The sequence below is a fragment of the Canis aureus genome, chromosome 8 (assembly GCF_053574225.1).
Source record: "Canis aureus isolate CA01 chromosome 8, VMU_Caureus_v.1.0, whole genome shotgun sequence".
NCBI lineage: Eukaryota > Metazoa > Chordata > Mammalia > Carnivora > Canidae > Canis > Canis aureus.
Genome location: NC_135618.1, coordinates 38,882,893 through 38,900,267, shown reverse-complemented (window position 1 = coordinate 38,900,267; position 17,375 = coordinate 38,882,893). Strand labels below are relative to the sequence as shown.

Here is a 17,375-nt window from a genome sequence, read left to right as displayed (position 1 = left end):
CACCGCAAAGACTGTCCCCACTCATAGCCACAGTCTGTGCAGTTTTTATTTCAATCAGGAAGTAATCAAATCTATATACAGTCTAAAAACAGTAGAAAAGGTGAGTAAAAAGGCCCACAGTCCATCTGGGGAGGGGGATGGAGCGTGGGCCGGGCGAGCGTCGTACCTGGCACCAGGGAGGGCTGGGTGCTATCCCGGCAGCGACGATCACAAGGCCAAGCAAAGGGAGGCTCGCCAGGCACAGGGCGGGGAGGACACTGCCTGGCCAAGTGAGCCTGCCTGCCTGTCCCCATGGGCCAGGCAGAGACCCTCCCCCGAGGCCCCTCACATGGCCAGCCTGCTTGGGACAGGCCTGTGAGGTCCCAGAGGAAGCCAACACTGGCCTGGATTCCATCAGCAAGTCCAAACCTGCAGAGGAAGGGCTCTGTCTCAGGTGCCCTTTGGCCCCGCTGCCTCACCACCACCTGCCATTCGTCCTGGCCCTCTAGGGCCACCTGCCCAAAGCTCCTAGGTCCTCAGCCCCCATCCCCTGCTCCGGGTGTGCAGCCCCGGGAAGGCCCGAGCCAAGGTGCTGACCTTCACAGTGCTGTCCACGGCACCTGAGAAGAGCCGGCCCCGGGACACAGCCAGTGCAGTTACACTGCCCTGGTGACGCAGTAGGGTCTGCGTGCAGATCATGTTGTCCATACTCCACACCTGGGGGCACACGGAACATGAGGCCTCACCCGGGCCCCGCCGCCCACCCTCAGCCTCCCAGCAGCATCAGGCCAGTGCAGCACGCACCCTGAGAGACCGGTCATAGGACGCACTGAAGACTTTGGTCTGGTCTGGTGTGGAGATGACGGCCAGGGCGTACACGGTGCCAACGTGGCCCGTCAGGGTCCGCACCTGCTCCTTGGACTCGATGTCCCACACCTGAGAGAGTGGCACAGGCAGGTCAGAGCCACAGATGAGGGAGGACAGGGGCCCAGAGTTAGGCCCTGCCCCTAGGCATCCGCCTTACGTGGATGAGGTTCTCGTAGGTGCCACAGACAATGTGGTGATTCGTCACAGCAATAGAGTAGACGCTGCCGCCAGATGTCTGCAGGACGTGGATGCAGTCGAGGGTCCGGATGTCCCAGATCTGCAGACAAGCTCAGGCCACTTGGTCCCCGGCCAGGCACCTCACCCCCAGGGCTTCTGAGGCTCTGGACAGTGTGAGCAGCCCCCCATCCTCCAGGATATGTGAGGGGACAGGGGAGATGGAGCTCCCAGGAGCAGGCCTGGGCGGTGTTGGCACAGGGGGCGGTCCTCCCGCGGGAAGCACGCAGGGCATACCTTGATTGTCTGGTAGGAGCCGCTGTACAGGTAGCTCTGGGCAGCCACCAGGGCCCGAACCCAGTGGTTGAGACCCGTGAGCTCCTTTTTTAGCTTCAGTTCAGTGCCCACGATGTCCCAGACCTGCGGGGACAGCTGTAGTAAGCACAGGCTGGGGGGCAGGCACCTGGCACCCCGATGCCCCACATGTGCATGCACAACGTCCTGCCGGACCTTGATGGCCTTCAGGGAGCCGCTGAAGAGCATGTTGTGTGAGGAGACCAGCGTGCACACCGGGTTGTCATGAGCCCGGATTGTGTTCACCTTCTGCAGGTTCTGGATGTCCCACACCTGGTGGGCGGGAGAACGGGCAGCCTCAGGTTCCCAGACCCCAGTGTGGCCCCGGCCTCTCTTGCCCACCTGCCTGCCCCACTCACGATGATGGTGCAGTCCGCTGAGCCACTGTACAGCTTGCACCTGGGGGAGCGGAGGCAAGGTGTCAGGGCAGAAGCCACCATGCTTGCTGACACTGTCCTGCCAGGCCGAGGGAGCAGCAGCCACCAGGAATCGGCAGCTCGGGCCAGCGCCAGGGCCACACCTGCTCCCTTGAGTCCTTGGTTTTCCTGTCTCGGCGAGGGAACCTTGGGAATGGAAGCCCGAACCCTGCCGCCTGCTTGGCAGGTGTCCGACAGCGAGCTGGGAGGTAATGATCCCCGTCAGTGCTGCTGGCAGTGAAGCCGCTGCTTTCTGGGAGGGAGCATGCGCCTCTCTCTCTCCATGCCTCACGCTCATGCCATGACATGAGACCTCATGACACGAGACAAGAGGAAAGGTCTAGAAAGGGCTACCCTGGGGGCAAGGGGGTCGCCGGGACAGCAACTCGGTGGTCCTGTCCCTGAACCGTGCCCAAGGCTCTGGCTACAGGCTGGCGAGCAGGAGCTGAACTCCTGCCTCCACCATGCCCTCTGGCTGCCTGAGGCACCCCCACACCAGCTCCATATGTCGTGAATGTGTGTCTTCAGAGAGGGAGGGCCCGTGTGCCACCACCTCGCCATCCAGCCTTGCTCGAGAGTCAGGGTGCCCCACAAGAGGGCTAGACACAGCCACTTGAGGACACATGGGGCCACACAGGCTTGAGCTATGGCCCACGGGGTGGCGGCACGGGGTCTACTGTCGCTGGCTCTGCACGGGCGCTGTGGGCAGTAGATGCACACATGCCTCCACTCACCCTTGGATGCACAGCGCTAGCACAATGCCGTCGTGACCCTCCAGGGTCTTCTGGCACTTGTAGGTGGTACACGTGTCCCAAACCTGCAGAGACCAGGGTCAGGGTGGGTCCCAGCAGGGTCAGCCCAATGCCAGCAAGGATGGAAGGTGTGCTCAGGGAAAAGCCTCGGCCACAGGCAGGCCAGAGCTGGAGAGGTTGGCATGCAGTGCCCGCCCTGTCCCAGGCTGTAGACCACCCCCCAGGCAAGACCCCACTCACCTTGATGGTCTTGTCAGAGGAGCCGCTGAAGAGCAGGTCCCCCATGGAGTAGACACAGAGACACCAGACAGGGCCCTGGTGGCCCACGAAGGTTCCTTTGCACTTGAAGATCTGCTGCGGGTCGTAGGCTGTGGAGGCGGGAGGAGCTGGTGAGGGCCTGGCGGCGCCCAGGGGCGGGGGTGGGAGCGGCAGTGGCAGGCCGGTACTCACATCCTAGGATGCCCATGTTGAGCCTTGCGTTGATATGGGACAGCTCGTCCTGCCAAGGGCAAGAGCGGAAGGCACATTGGCTGTGGCTCCGTTACCCCCCTGCCCCCAGGCAGCGCTCGGCCGGGGCAGAACAGGCGCAGCGGCAGCCGCCCCTGGCACAAGCACCTGACGCTGAGTGGGGATGGGCCTCCTGCTGGGACCCACATGAGAGGCAGTCCTGAGCTCCCCCGCTCCCCCCACTGCCCCCTGCACTTGGGCCCCGACTGCTGCTCACGTTCAGCATGGACGCATCCCTGCGGAACTCCATGAGGTCCTCACTGAGCTTGCTCTGGTTTTCGTCTAAGACGTCTGGGTGACAGGGAAGAGGGTGTCAGGGACCAGGAAGAGGGGCTGCCACCCTGCCTCTCTGGGACATGCCCTCACCGAACTTGAGCTCCAGGCTCTTCTCCAGCTGGTCAATCTTCTCTGAGAGCTTGCCCAGCATGGAGCGCAGGAAGGCGATCTCCTGGTCCTTCTGGGCCAGCGCCACATGCATCTCGTGGAAGCGGTCGTCCGTCTGCTGCAGAAACTCCTTCAGGCCCTCAAAGCGACAGGTCTCCAGGTGCGTCTCATACGTGTCCTGGTTCCCGATGAACGTGCACCTGGAGGGCCAGGATGGCTGCCCTGCCCACCGGCTCACCTGCCCGCTTGGCGGGGCCCCTCACCCCAGGAGTCTCTGTCCAGTCCTCCCCACACCTGCTCCCCGCCTATGTGTCCTGCTCCCGCTCAGCACCCAGCAGCTGCTTTGCAAGGAAATCCAGTCACTTTGCTCCTGCTCGCAGCCCTCCGAGGGCCCTTGGCCCGCCTCCCAGCTCCTGCCCCTCCTGCCCAGCACACCTCAGCTGCCCCCCTGCCCCCATGGGTCCAGCTGCCCAGAGCCCTTGTGCTGGTCCTTGGCGCACACCCGCACATGCATTAGTTCTCAGGGCCCGCCTTCCCTGGCCCCCCGCGCCCCAGCCACTCCGACCCCTCTGCGTTCCTGTAGGGCTCAGGTCTCTCCTGCACAGCACCTGTACCTCAGGTTGTAATTATACAGTTGGTGGTGTGGCTCCCGCTAGGGTCCGTCTCCCCGGGGACCCTGGCTGTCTCCCCAGCGCTCAGCACACAAGTGGATCTCAACAAAGGTTTGCTGAAGGAGGGACTGTGAATGCCAGCCCGGCCCCCACCCCCTGCCCTCCTGCCTGCCCACCACCATCCTAGGGCAGCCCCCGCACGCCCGCCCCCGCCCACTCACCCGTACTTGGAGTGGGGACACTTGATGTGCTCGCACTCCTTGAGGTGGGCTTCCAGGTTCATCTTGAGGAGGGGTGGGCAGCTGGGGTTGTTAGGGCATCGCACGGGCCTGTAGTCACAGCTGCCCTCGTGGTCCCTGTGGGAGGCAGGACACGGCGGGCAGGGGCGCCGGTTCTCAGCACCCCGGGAGCTGGGGAGCCAGGGGCTGTGGAGGGTACTTACTTGCGAGCGCTGAGCTTGATGGTGAAGGGGCACCCTCGGGGGTCCACCTCAAAGACTGGGGGCTTCCCGCCCCCTGCTGCCCGGCAGCCGTGCCTGCAGTGGATGAAGAGCTCCCCGATCTGCTCGGCCACCGCAATGTTGTTCACCACCACCGTCAGCTTGGCGTGGTCCACGGGGCACTTCTCTGGAGGGAAGGGCGTGCTGACCCCACGGTCCACCTGGCCACCCCCTCCCCTGGCACCTCTGTTCAGAGCACTGTGGCCAGGCTGTGCTGGGGGAGGACTCTTCCCTGGTGAGCAGCTGGTGGGAAACTGAGGCCTGGTGTGGCAGGCCCGGAGCATGCTCCCCACGCTGGGTGGAATGAACCTGTGTCTGGGGCCTGATCCACTCATCTACCTGCCCTGCTGAGAGGCCTGGAACAGGAGGGGTGCATAGCCGGGCCACCATGAATGACCACTGGGTGAGAAGGAGGGGACAGAGGCCCCTCAGCTGACTCAGGAGTCCGGGACGGGGTGGAGAGAGCTGGAGACACAGCGTGGAGAGGAGCCAGGCCTGGGGCAGGGCGCCAAGGCCGAGACAGTGAGGTGGGCAGCCCCCGTCAGAGAGCCCGGGGCCCGTGAGCTGTGGGTCTCACTGCTCTGCCCGTCAGGTTCAGAGGCTGGCCAGCGTGCACCTGGCGCTGCTGCTGCCTGTGGCAGAGCTACTGGGGGCAGGATGAGGGAGGAGCCCCCATGTAGCAGGGGCACTATCAGTGCTGGGCGCGGGATAGGACCCCCTGGAGGGACCCCCCTACCCCCACCCTGGGTAACGAGGTGGCCGGGCCCGGGTCTGCAAGGGCCTTACCTGACTTCAAGGCACATCTTCGACAGAACGTGTGCTGTGGAGATGACGGGTGAGCTTGGAGCACAGCCACAGAGCTGCCCCCCCAACCGCCCGGCCCCCTACAGGGGCACCTGCAGGGCAGCCACACCTGCTGGGCCCGCGACTGAGACCAAAGTTCCGCAGCACAGTGGCCGGCAGCCTGCCTGGCCTCGTGGCAGCGCACAGGTCAGGAAGGGACGGGCAGGGCGGGACGTGGTGGCCTTACCCCACACGTGGTGATCACAGGGTCCTTGAACACGCTGCAGCAAAGCTGGCAGCAGAGCTTCACCGAGGGCTGCTCAGCAAACACCAGCGGCTCCTAGAGCAGTGCGGGCAGGTGAGGGGACTGCTGCGCCCTGGCCCAGGGAGGGCCTGCTGAGGCCCCGGGCTGGGCCTGCACTGGAGGGGACGGGGACGGTCCCTCTAGCTGCGCCCTTGGCCACCCGTGCGTACCGTCCACCTGACAAAGACTGGAAGGGACCCCCTGCACCGGGATCCACCCTCACTGCCAGGGCTGAGAAGGCGAAGAGCGTGCCTGGGGGGACTGGGCGGGATCACACCCTCTCACCAGGCCCAAGGGGAAGGTCCTGCCGCCACCGCCACCACAGATGGAGGGGCCGCCCTGCCGCGCGGACACACCTACCGGCTCCTCCTCCTCCTCAGGCAGCGAGAACGTGGAGCGCAGGGACATGCTGGACTCTGAGTGCAGGGAGCGGACGGAGATAGCCGAGTCGGAGCGGCGTGGGGTGCTGATGGGGGGCTAGAGGGCACGGGGGCAGGCAGCCCGTCAGCCGCGGGGAGGGCAGGGCCCCCTGGTCCCGGCGGGCGCTCACGCGTGTGCCCGGGGAGCCGGTGCGGTGCCCGGGCCCCTGCCTGCCCGGCGGTCCCGGCCCTGTTGCTGGGCCACCCGCGCACGTCTGCCAACTTTCTTTGTGTAAATGGAGAGACTTCCTGCTATTGAATTCCAGGAGGACACGCTCGCCTGGCCCGCTTCCTGCTTCCCGTGAGGGAGTGTGGGCTGCGCACGGGGCGCCTCCATCAGCCAGTCCTGGGCCAGCCTCAGTGCCCGGACCGCTAGAGGGAGGGACGGCTGGCGGATGCTATGGGGCCCTGGGTCCCTGGGTCCCCTCGGCCAGGCCACTGAGGCTCCCATGGAGGGCAGGGACGCCCCCCGCTGACCCCGGGCCAAGATGCCTAACCAGAGGGGGAGGGTCTGGGGGAGCCAGGGGGGGCTCTGTCCCCCCCCCCAAGTAGGGATCCTGTAAGAGCCACTGCTCCCCACACTCCCGGCCCACCCAGAGGCCTCATTCATGAACCACAGACCTCCAGCCTCCACAGCCCACGGGCCCGCGGCTGCCCGTCTGAACCTCTGCACAATGTCAGGAAAATCCCCTCCCCACCAGCCACAGGGGAGTCAGGGGTCATGGAGCCCGAGGCAGGTGCAGCCACAGGGAGTGGGGCGCCAAGCATCTGCTTTGTGCTTGGAGAAGGCCTGGTGCAGCGCCTAGCATGTGGCATGTTTGAATGCGTAGAAATACCGTTTATCTTTGGATTAAATAGAATCCAAGGTGCGGCAGCCCAGCACGTGAAGGCATGGGTCCTGCGAGGCTGGGAGGGCAGGAGAACTAGCTGGAGTCAGCCAGGCATGCACTGGTGAGGTCCCGCCGAGGGAAGGCAGAAAACAAGGCCTGGGACAGGCGAGTGGCAGGAGGGACCCAGCCACCCCCCGGGCCAGTGCAGGTCCTCCCTTCCATCGGCAGGGCCAGGGCCCAGACAGGCAGAGCACAGCCACCCTGACGCTGGCCACACGGCCTGGGAATGGACGGCCAACCCGACACTGCCCGAGCCCCCTCCTCACTCTGCAGCACCAGTGGCAGGAAGCTCTCTGGCTGTCCCGCACCCGTGCAGCCCTCACAGCCTCCAGGTACCTGCTCGGGCCTCCATCTCCACCGACGGCCCACCCCCCATCCTCCACTCCACACCAGAGGCACCTTTAAAAATGGAAATCTGATCTTGTCACCCGCAGGGCTGAACAGTCCGTGGCTCCCGTCGCTCCAGCTTGTAGGCCCTGCACCCTACGGCCCAGCTGCCCTCTCTGGACTCGTCTTCCACACAGTCCAGCCATGGGTACTGAGGCTTTAGGGTGTCCGGACACGCCAGCCCTCTGCCTCCTTGGCCCACTACCCACTGCAGACCTATGCTGGGGCATGCCTCGCAGCTAAGCCGCCTTCTTCAGCTACTCCAGGGACCAGGCTCTTGGGAAGGGGGGCACGACGGGAGGCTGTGGGGAGAGGTGGTCACTGCACAGACCTACCATGCTGTCCTCCTCATCTCGTGGTGAGTAGGCAAGGGTGCTGGAGGAGGACGGCGTCCTGCGGTGCTGTTTGTACGTGCTGGTCCCATCAGCTACCAAGCAAAGAGGGTTGGAAAGCCATGAGTGGGGGTCATGGGGCTGTGCCTGGCCCATCATGGTGGGAGGCAGGCCCCTGGGCAGATGGGCCCAGCAGCGGCAGGAGCTGGGCCTGACATGGGGCTAGTTTTCTCTGGCAAGTCTCCTTGCCCCCACCCGCTTCCCTGGCCTCCTTCTTGATCTGAGGAACACTGGGTCAGGGCTGGGTTCGTGGGCAGCTGGGAGCCCCCGGCAGGAGCCGGAGCACGGCAAGGGCAAGGGCGTGAGCTGGCCTGAGCCCCCAGCTAGGGCCGTGGTGATCCAGGAAGGGAGGAGCCCCCACATTCGCACTCCCTAGGTGGGCTGAAGGGAGGGTGGAAGGTCTTCTCTGCCTCTCCCTTCTGCCAGCCTGCTCCTGGGGCTGCCCTGTGTCTGGCTGAGGCACGAGGCCAACGCCTGAGTAATCATACCCAATGCCATGTGCTTGGATCTGGGATACGGTCTTGTCTGCCCTCAAGGAGACCCTGCCAGGGTGGGGGCGAGGGCTCTGAAGGCCTCTGTGCACCCAGGAGTAACAGAGGCAGAGAGGCCCCTCAGCTGGTGTGTGGTGGGGCCTGGGACAGCCCACTGTGGGGTCCACTCGTCTTCCACTGCTCCCCTGGCCAGAACCTGGCCTAGCCTCCGGCCTTCTCAGCCCACTGCATGGAAGGTGTTGGCCAGGGGTCCACGTGAGAGCCCAAGAACCTCCCTCACAGGCCCTGTGGGCAGCAGCCGGAAGCCCTGGCATGGCTGGCACCAGCCTCCGACACCAGCCAAGCCCAGATGTCATGCCCAGCCCCGAAGACCTGGGTTCGTGATTCCAGGTGTGAGCAGCTGCCTGTGACTGGGCCTTAGTTTCCCCATCTGTACGCCCAGCTCTGACCCCTCCCCGCCACTGAGCAGGGTGCTGGTGGGGCGAGCACCAGACAGACTCAGCCTGGAGCCCTGCAGCTTCTGAGGGTGGCGAAGCGTTGAGGAGAGCACCTCAGGTGCTGGGATGATAGGGGACGTTTCTTTTCTTTTGCTCAGGACCGAACGTCAAAGAAGAAAAAAGGGCCCTTTCAGAGCCTCGGGCTGGGTCACCCAGTGGCAGAGGAGCTGGCATGAGCACATGTGTGAGGCAGCCCCGCCACCTGCTGGAAGAACCTCCAGAAAAGCCCTGAGAAACTAGCTACTTGTGCAAGGAGCAGCGCAGCAGAAAGGCACCCCCTGAACCCCCTGCCCACATCCCTCGTGACCCTCGTGACCCTCGTGACCCGGGAAAGAGGCTGTGCCCCCGTTTGTTGCTCCTGATGACCTCCTCCGATAAATGGCCCAGGGGTGCAACCAGGCTGGAGGAAGGACCCTATGAGTCCTTCTCACCTGCCAGTGTCCTGGGTGGTCTCCAGTCCCGGTCCTGCAGGGGCTGCTAGGACCTTGGGGCAGGGACGGGCCAGGGCTCACTAGGGATGGGTGGGGGATCCAGGGTGCGGGACAGGACGGGGATGCAGCAGCAGCAGAGCAGCAGGGAGCCCCCCTCCAACACCAGTGCCGCTCCTGCCCCACCGGAAGCACCCCACAGACCCTGGCGGGAGCTAGTGCCACCCAGTCCTGCCAGCCCAGACCGGCTGGGGCTGGCACACTCACCTTTCGTGATGGTGGTGACAGCCGAAAAGGCGGGTCCAAAGGTCGTTTCCATCCTGGTCTGGAGAGAGAATGCAGAAGGTTTGACCCCGGCCCCCAAAGTGGATGTGGACACACACACAAACACGCACGGACATGCCTTCACGCCGGTGTGCCTGTGGGCATGCGTGCGTATGCACGGACCACCCAAGCCGGGAGGGGTCGGCTCCAGAAGCTCTGCTAGAGGGCCGCGCATGTGTAGCGGGCGTAAAGGGCAGACCCCGGCCCACGAGGTCTCCTCTTACCCCAGCTGCGACGTCTGGGGTGGGAAGGTTGGCGGGCCCCCCGGAGAAGCGGTTGTAGCGGGCGTTCTTGCCCGAGCTCATGCTCTAGAGAGGCATCTAGGGTCCTCCGGCAGCGTCTCCTGGGCGGGCGGCACAAGGGTGGGCTTCAGACAGTAGCCTGGTCCCCGCGGGCACACTTCGGCCTCTCTGCCACCGGTCGTGACGAGGCGCGGCCACATGGGCAAAGTCCCTCTCCCTGCCTGCCTCCCGCCCCAGATGTGCACAGGCTCCAGGAAGGGAGGAGGCCCCGGCTGTAGGCAGGCAGCAGGCCCTGAGTTTTACCTTCCTTTAAGGCCTAGCCCTTCAGAAAAGCCACTAGCTCCGCCCAGGAGGTGGAGGCCCCCACGGTGCCGTCTGACTCCCCAGGTGTGAGGGCAACTGTCCTCGGGGCCGAGACTGGGCCGTGGCGCCCAGGACGGGATCAAGCCATATGCCTGCTTCCTGCCAGGGTAGGTGTGTCAGGCCCTGGGTAGTCCCCTTCCTGGGGACTAGACAGGGGACGGTGGCCACACCCCAGGGAACCTATGCATGACACACCTGGTGCCCAACACTCAGAGCCTCGTCATGCAGATAAAGCCATTTTGGGGGCAGGGGCAAGAGATGAGAGCCCTGACTCACTCCTCAGGCTTAGCTGAGGACTCATGGGCGGAGGTGGCAGGAGAGGGCACAGTGGGAACCATCCTGGGCCTCCGAGAACAGAAGAGGGGAGCACAGGCTACTGGAGAGGAGAGGGCCAGCGGCTGCCCAGATCATGGATGGGCCGGGGAGAGCTGCTCCACTGCCCCTTCCCAGAGGCCCTCCCAGCGTCAGTGTCCACAGTCGTGGCCTGTGCCCCACCTCCTGCCATGGCCCGGAGTCAGCGTAGCCACAGGGCCCCAGTGTCAGGCCAGGCTCCCCACGAGGAGGAAGGCTGCATCCCCAGGACTGCCTCCACCTGGCGGACATGAGCTCTCTGCCCCGGGAGACCCCTGAACAGCCCCCCTGGGATGCTACACCATGAGCTCATCACTAGCCGCCCAGCCCAGCCACCAGAACAAGTGTCAGCATCTCCCCGGGAAACCAGCTGGTCTTGCTCCTATGAGACAGAAGGGGGTGTGGCAGGCTGGGGCCCACCCCATGGTCTGAAGGCCTGAGGACTGGAAAGGGCGCCTGGCGGGTGGGCTGCTAGGCGTCCCACACCGTGGGAGAAGGCAAGGGATGCTCTCTGTCCCCACCCGCGGTCAGCTGGCTGCAGCACCTTCTCCATCAGGCCCTCGTGACCCAGCACACCTGGCCACCCACGTCTGCCTCACACACACCCCGGAACCACGCAGGGGTCTTCGGGCCCAACCCACGGTCTCCAGGAGAGAGCTGGCCCTCAAGCTCTGTCCCCACACTGCTCCTGAGCTATCTGTCCGGCCCTCACCCTGTGTTCTCTCCCGCCTGCCCCTTCAAATGTCACCTTCAAGCCCCCCTCCCAGGCTTCTAGACTCAGGCCTCAATGGGTGACTCTCAGCCCCCGAGTTTGCACCCACAAGTTACCGCCAGCCCTGTTCAGAGTGCCCTACGGGTCCAGCTAGATAGAGGGACACACGAGGTGGACCAAAGCCTCCTCTCCTGCCCACCACTCCCCCTGCTGTGACTCAAGGGACTTGGCTGTGTGTCCTAGACCAGGCTCTCCAGTGGCTTGTCCTCTGGAGGGGGGGGGGGGCAGGCAGGGGCTCCTGGGAGTGGGCAGTATCAGGCCCGAGGACAGAGGTGTGAATGTGGCGTGTCCAGAAGCCCGACCTCCAGCGCCGCTGCTGGTCTCCGTGCTAAGCAGGAAATCTTGGGTGCTGCCCTGCTTGGATTATGGCCACTGTGGCCGGGGTGAGGTCCACACAGCTCGAATAGAGGAGCTCCAGGACTCACCTTTCGGGAAGCCCAAGGTTGGCTCCCGCCTCAGCACCACAGGCAAGCTGGGAGGAGGGTGGGGGTGGGTCGCAGGGAGGCAGCTGGCTCACACTGACCTGGATTTTACAATCCATCTGCTCCCTCTGCTGCAAGCTCCCAAAGCCCAGAGGCCAGCAGCCAGCTCCAGCAAGCAGCACCCGGGGTCTGGGCAGCCGCGACCCCAGCAGGGACACTCCCTGGGACCCCGGCCAGCCCGCCAGCCCCCAAGGGGCCTGTGTGCCTGTTGCTGAAGTCTGAGAGCGCAGGCGTCTGGTCTGGCTCTCCCTCGCTCAGGAGTGAAGTAAACAGAAAGGCACGCAGGGCTAGCAGGGCAACATGCAAATGGGCTGGAGAGTCCCCCAACGGCCAATAGCGGCCTCAGACGCAGGGCAGCGGGTGGGGGCAGAGAGCAAAACCCAGCCACAGAAAGGGCGGAAGTAGGGACGGAGTAGACGGAGTAGACGAGGGAACCACTTCCCCATTTACACAGGTTGGCACGCAGCCCCAGGGTGCAGGCCACTGCCTCCCCCCCCCCCCACCAGCTGTGCGCCCCCAACACAGGGATCAGTTCCTACCCTAAGCATCCAGGAATTGAGCAAGATGCCCTGAGCTTTCAGCCCTGCTCCCTCCCCAGGGGTTGCATCTTGCAAGAAGAGTCTTCTCTGGCATCCTCCAGCTCTGCAGGCCAAACCCAGGAAGTGACCCGCACAGCTCCACACTCCTTGGCCGCCCAGCTGTCCTGGGGGTGTGCCCCAGCCCCCGGGGGTTGGCCCCTTCACCACTCCACATTACCCTGTAAGCAGGCTGACAGGGAGCTGTCAACTGGACAACCGGACTCTCCCAAACTGGGAGGAGCTGTGGGCTGGACCTGCCAGGCCCAGCTGGGGTGGGAGGAGACAGACCCCCCCCCAGCTCCCCCTCCCCAGCCAGGTCCCTACCCTGCCTCTTCCAGGTGCCTCAGCAGAGCCCAGGGCAAGGACCTGAGAATTCTCTTAGAGACACAAGACCCCAAGTCCCAGCAGAGATGGGTGGTCTGTCTGCCTCAGGTTGGGGGGGGGGCATAGTACCCAAGGGCGCTCAGGGTCAGTGCAGAACCAGCCCCCCTGTAGCCCCTCACGTGAGCCTAGGGTCAAGGCCCACGGATCTTTGTCCACCCACATCTGTATCCAAAGGACTTCTGGGGCTCTGGGGTACACTCCCTGCCCAAGGGGGAACCAGAGATCCACCTACAAGGTCCTACCCCTAGCTCCTTGCCGGGAAAGCCCCCCCACCAGCCCCCTTCTCTGGGGGACCCCTCCCCAGCTCATGCCCTGGACAGAAGGCATCAGGATCTGCTAAGGCGTCACCCTTGGGAGTGTGGGACACGGGTCCCCCAGCGTGGTTCGTGTGGCCGGCAGCCAGTGGAGTGGGCAGTGCACATGCTGGAATCCCACGGGGGGTGGGGGAGCAGAAGCAGGTCTCACTAGAGCCAAGCCCCACCCCGAGGCGGCTCCCCTAGCTGCCCCAGGCGGAGGGCGTGGTGGGGTCTCCCAAACAGCCTGTGCTGAGCCAGCAAGGGGGTAGGCATGCCCTGGAAACCCCATCAGGCCGCACATTTGGTGGTGACGGTTCCGGGGGGAGTACCGGTGACTCAGGACACCGCAGCCCTGCCTGGCACGGAGCTGTGGGTGGCCGGCTGGATTACAGCCGGAGCTCCAGGCACAGGCCCCGTATCACCCACGGACCACCCAGCCCCTGGGTCAGCCCCTGTCCAAGCCCAAGCGGGGCGGCCAAATCCTATAGAAACAGGCTGCGTTGCCATAGCAGAGCCACATACACTCCCCCTGCTGTTCCCTGACGTCCTCTTAGGATGTCTTTTCCATCCCAGACACGCAGGGTGTGATGTCAGGGATCCCCTCAGCACCTCAGCAGGCACTGGCTCGAGGCCGGCCAGGCCTCCCTGCCCTCACCTGCCACCCTTGTCTCTGTACCCACAGTCCTAATCCACAGGAACTCCAAGGTCGTCCCTGGGATGCTGGGTCCTTACACCCCTGCCTGGCCTCTCACCTTGGGTATCCAGGCCCAGCCTCTCCAGCACCCACAGGCCCCTCTGCTGGAGGGAGAGCATCCCTCCTGCTGGGCCAGCCTGGCTCTAACCCCCACTCAGCAAGGGGAATGCCTCTGCCTTTCCACCTGCCCCTTGGGGCCAGACTCATCTCCTACTCTTTCCCTCCGATAGGATGGATGGCCACATACAAGCTGTAGACTCAGCCTGGGGGGGGGGGGCTGGGGGGTTACTCCTGGAGAGCTTCCTGGAGGAAGGGGCTGGCCAGATCCGGAGCAGGGAGAGAGCATTCTGGGAAAAGGTGGTATTTGTCCTCCTATCTCAGCACCTGGCTGCAGGGCCCACTCTTACCTGCCCACACTCTCCCACCAACTCAGGGTCTGGCCCACCTCCAGCGGCAGGGGTACAAATGGGAGCGTGTCCCACGCTGCAGCACGTCCCACGCTGCCTTAAATCAGCGAGTCTAAACCTGTGGAGACGGGTCCTGGGCCTGTGCCCAAGAGCCAAGTGGCCAGCAGTGGCTTAGGCCCAGGCTACACCTCCAGGCCGCCTGGCCAGTTCTCACTGCTCCCCATGCGGTTTCTGTCCCTCTGCCTTCCTCTTTCTCGCTTCCCTGCATTAGCGGGGAGCGCATGCGAAGTCCACCCCATTCCTGGCACATCCCTTCCCTCCTGGTTCTGCAAGGCTGCTCCTTCTGCCTGGGGGCTCCTGGGGTTGGTTCACCCCCCAACTAGACTTCCAGACAGCATGCCTCCCCTGCTGGGGGCGGCCAAGCAGCAGGTCCCCGAGTGACATTAGCACTAGCTGCCCCCCCACCCCAGGGGCCCATTTCCTCTGTCGTTTGCCCGCCTGACCCACACTCCTCCACAGAGCAACCCAATGCCTTCTGCTGCAGGGCCAGAGCACACAGGACAGCTGCGGGGGGCTGGCGGGCCCCTCTGCAAGGGTCCCTCCTGCCTAAGCCAGCCTGAGCGCCTGGCGAAGCCCCAGCGGCCCACCCAACAGCAAGGTCAGGCCAGTGGGGACCCAGGTTCAGAGCAGGTTATGTCCTGCCGACACCTCCCAAAGCTGGACACGTGCTGACCCCTGCAAGTGTCCTTTATGGAGATGGAATAGCATCACGGTCAAGGCCACGAGCACGGGACTCAGACCTGGATTCAAATCCCACCTCTGCCACACAACAACTGCGTGACTTTGGGCAAGCTGCTCACCCTCCCGGGCCTTCGATTTCCCAGCCCCGAAATGGAGTGGATGTACCCACGTCCAAAAGGAACTGTGAGGGAACCCTGGGTGGCGCAGCGGTTTAGCGCCTGCCTTTGGCCCAGGGCGCGATCTGGAGACCTGGGATCGAGTCCCACGTCGGGCTCCCGGTGCATGGAGCCTGCTTCTCCCTCTGCCTCCCTCTGCCTCTTTCTCTTTCTCTCTCTCTCTCTCTCTGTCTGTGACTATCATAAATAAATAAAAATTAAAAAAAAAAAAAAAGGAACTGTGAGAGACGCCTCTCAAGGCACCAGCCAAGGCCCTGCCAACAGCAGCCTCTCTCGGGAGCCAGAAACGGAGCTGAGAGGCCATCCCAGGACTTAGAGCCCGCAGGAGGCCACGCAGAGGCCGAACGAAGCCCTGTTCCTCTTGCTTCCTCTGTTCTGCCAGCAAACTGAGGAGTCCGCCGTCACTGAGGCCAGGTAGCCCCAGGCCAAGCTGTGCCCCGAGCCGCCAAGCCACGGCGCCCAGCCTGCCCAGGGCCCCCCAGTCAGCACGGGCCCTTCCACACACTGCTCCCATCTCCCGGATCGCACCTTGCCATTCCCACGGCCAAGTTCACACCCACCGCAGGCCAGTCCCTGTGCTGGGGAGGGGGGGCGAATGTGAGCTGGAGTCGCTGGGGGCCCTGGGAGGAGAGGCGGACGAGGCTCCAGAGTACTACTGATCCCCGTAGGCACTTTTCTGTGGGTTCTTGTCCCGACTAAGTCAATACTGCAGGCTTTGGTCTGTTCCATTGGTTTCCAGAAATACCATGACCCACAGCCACAGTGGGGGTTACTCCACAGGGACCCTTCAGGAAGGAGGACTCCCCCTCCTTCTCAGCTGGTTACCTCCTTCATCCAGGCTGCCCCTACCTACCCCCGCTTCCCCTCACAGTGAGGCTCTGGCTGCCGGGGGGGATAATACAGAGATACCACACAGGAACCTCGAGACACCGGGGCTGGGGGATTCCATGGAGAAACGTGAATCCCCAGAGCAGTGCAAGTAGGGGTTTATGACACAGAGGTGGTGTCTGCTACGCAGGCCTTCAGGGAAGGGGTGTGGGAAGGGAGGGGCCCAAAGAGAAGGAATGAGGAAGAGAGAGGCCACATGCTTGGCAAAGGCCAGGAGGGTGGGCAGCCACCAGGAGAGGGGACCTGTGTGCGCGTGGGGAGGCCTGTGGGATGGGAAGAAGGCTGGACAGCCTGGAGCTCCAAGCAGGGGAGGCTGCAAAGGGCGGAATCCCCAGCCCTAGCCTCCACCCCTGTCCTGCCAAAGCAGGGTGGGATCCAGAACTGCAGGTTCAGCCCCAGCTGCATGCCCCTGCCTGGTCAAGACAGCAGACCCAGTGAGGGGTGGGAGCCCCCTCCCAGCCCGCTGTCCCCCACGCACAGGCCAGCCTCCTCACCGTCTTCTGCTTCCCCGGGAACATCAGTCCGTCCTCCACACACGGCCAGAGGCTCCTTACTAGACTTGGATCTGACGCAGGCTCTCGTGGCTTGAGTGCCCCCCCAACAGCCTCCCTGCCACCCTGTGTCGGCCTCAGGGGCTTGCCTGTCACCCCTCTGCCAGCACTCCCTGGTGCACCTGGCCCCTCCTCCTCACTCTGGCCTTTGCACACCTTGCTTCCTCTGCCAGGCATGCTCTTCCAGCAACTTCCCAGGACAGGCTGCTTGCGGGAGGAACCTCCGCCCTCACCAAGCCGGTGGGAGCGCCCAGGGCTCCCCCCCCCCCAGCGTCCTGCTTCTCCCACGACACCTATCACAACTTCTCAGGATTCCCCGGGTGCTGTCCAGCGCTCCGCACCCGGGATCACCGGCTTGAGCCCCCAGGAGACGCCTGCCAATGCCTGGAGGCATTCCGGGTGGTCACGGGGTGGGGGGGAGGCCCCTGTATCTAGCGGGTGGAGACCGGGGATATTGCTCCATGTCCACCGAAGCACGGCGGGGAACGCTCGGCGCCCAGTGTCAACAGCGGCGGGCCGCAGAAAAGCTGCCAGAGAAGCAAAGCCGCTCCACCAACGCGGCGGGGAGGAGGCAACCAGCAACGACCGCGCGAGACCCCGGCCCGCGCCCGCCCCGCCCCCCAGGCCGCTCCCACTCCGCGGGCCCCGACGCGCCCCCCGCGCGGCCCCGAGGCACGAGCCCCCGGCCAGGCGCGCCTCGCCGACACTCACCCGCCCGCGGCCACCGGGGAGCGGCAGCGCCACCCTCCCGCTTCATCGTGCCCCCGCGGCCGCCGGCCGGGAAAGGGACAGGACGTGCGAGCCGGAAGCGCCCGGGCGCGGCGCACGCCGGGACTTGTAGTTCCCCGACTCGCAATGTCCTTGGGGCCGCCTCACGCGCGGCTCCTCAGAAACTACGACTTCCGGCGGCTCGACGTCAGGGGCGGGATTGGCAGCTTTAGAATCGCTCTATGTTGCAGGTCGGAGTCTGATTGGTTGCTTGTGGCTGTCGC

General features: G+C 64.6%; 1 protein-coding gene across 5 annotated transcripts; it reads right to left on the bottom strand.

Moving 5' to 3' along the window:
• Positions 1-28: 28 nt before the first annotated feature.
• Positions 29-17,248, bottom strand: TRAF7 (TNF receptor associated factor 7). Of its 5 annotated transcripts, none has more exons than XM_077906192.1 (21): positions 17,095-17,248; positions 9,683-9,801; positions 9,402-9,459; positions 7,662-7,753; positions 5,991-6,107; positions 5,574-5,666; positions 5,330-5,363; positions 4,487-4,670; positions 4,266-4,400; positions 3,416-3,633; positions 3,267-3,340; positions 2,993-3,041; positions 2,783-2,910; positions 2,525-2,607; positions 1,734-1,773; positions 1,531-1,647; positions 1,318-1,440; positions 1,004-1,123; positions 784-915; positions 577-696; positions 29-408 (listed from the first exon to the last, which is right to left on the bottom strand). In XM_077906192.1, the coding sequence occupies exons 2-21, from the start codon at positions 9,761-9,763 to the stop codon at positions 394-396; spliced, it is 2,013 nt and encodes a 670-aa protein (XP_077762318.1). In that variant the 5' UTR covers positions 9,764-9,801; positions 17,095-17,248; the 3' UTR covers positions 29-393. The 5 variants fall into 5 exon arrangements, with proteins under 5 accessions (XP_077762318.1, XP_077762320.1, XP_077762319.1 ...); XM_077906194.1 differs by having other exon boundaries at positions 4,272-4,400; XM_077906193.1 differs by lacking the exon at positions 17,095-17,248 and adding an exon at positions 11,710-11,940.
• Positions 17,249-17,375: the final 127 nt, after the last annotated feature.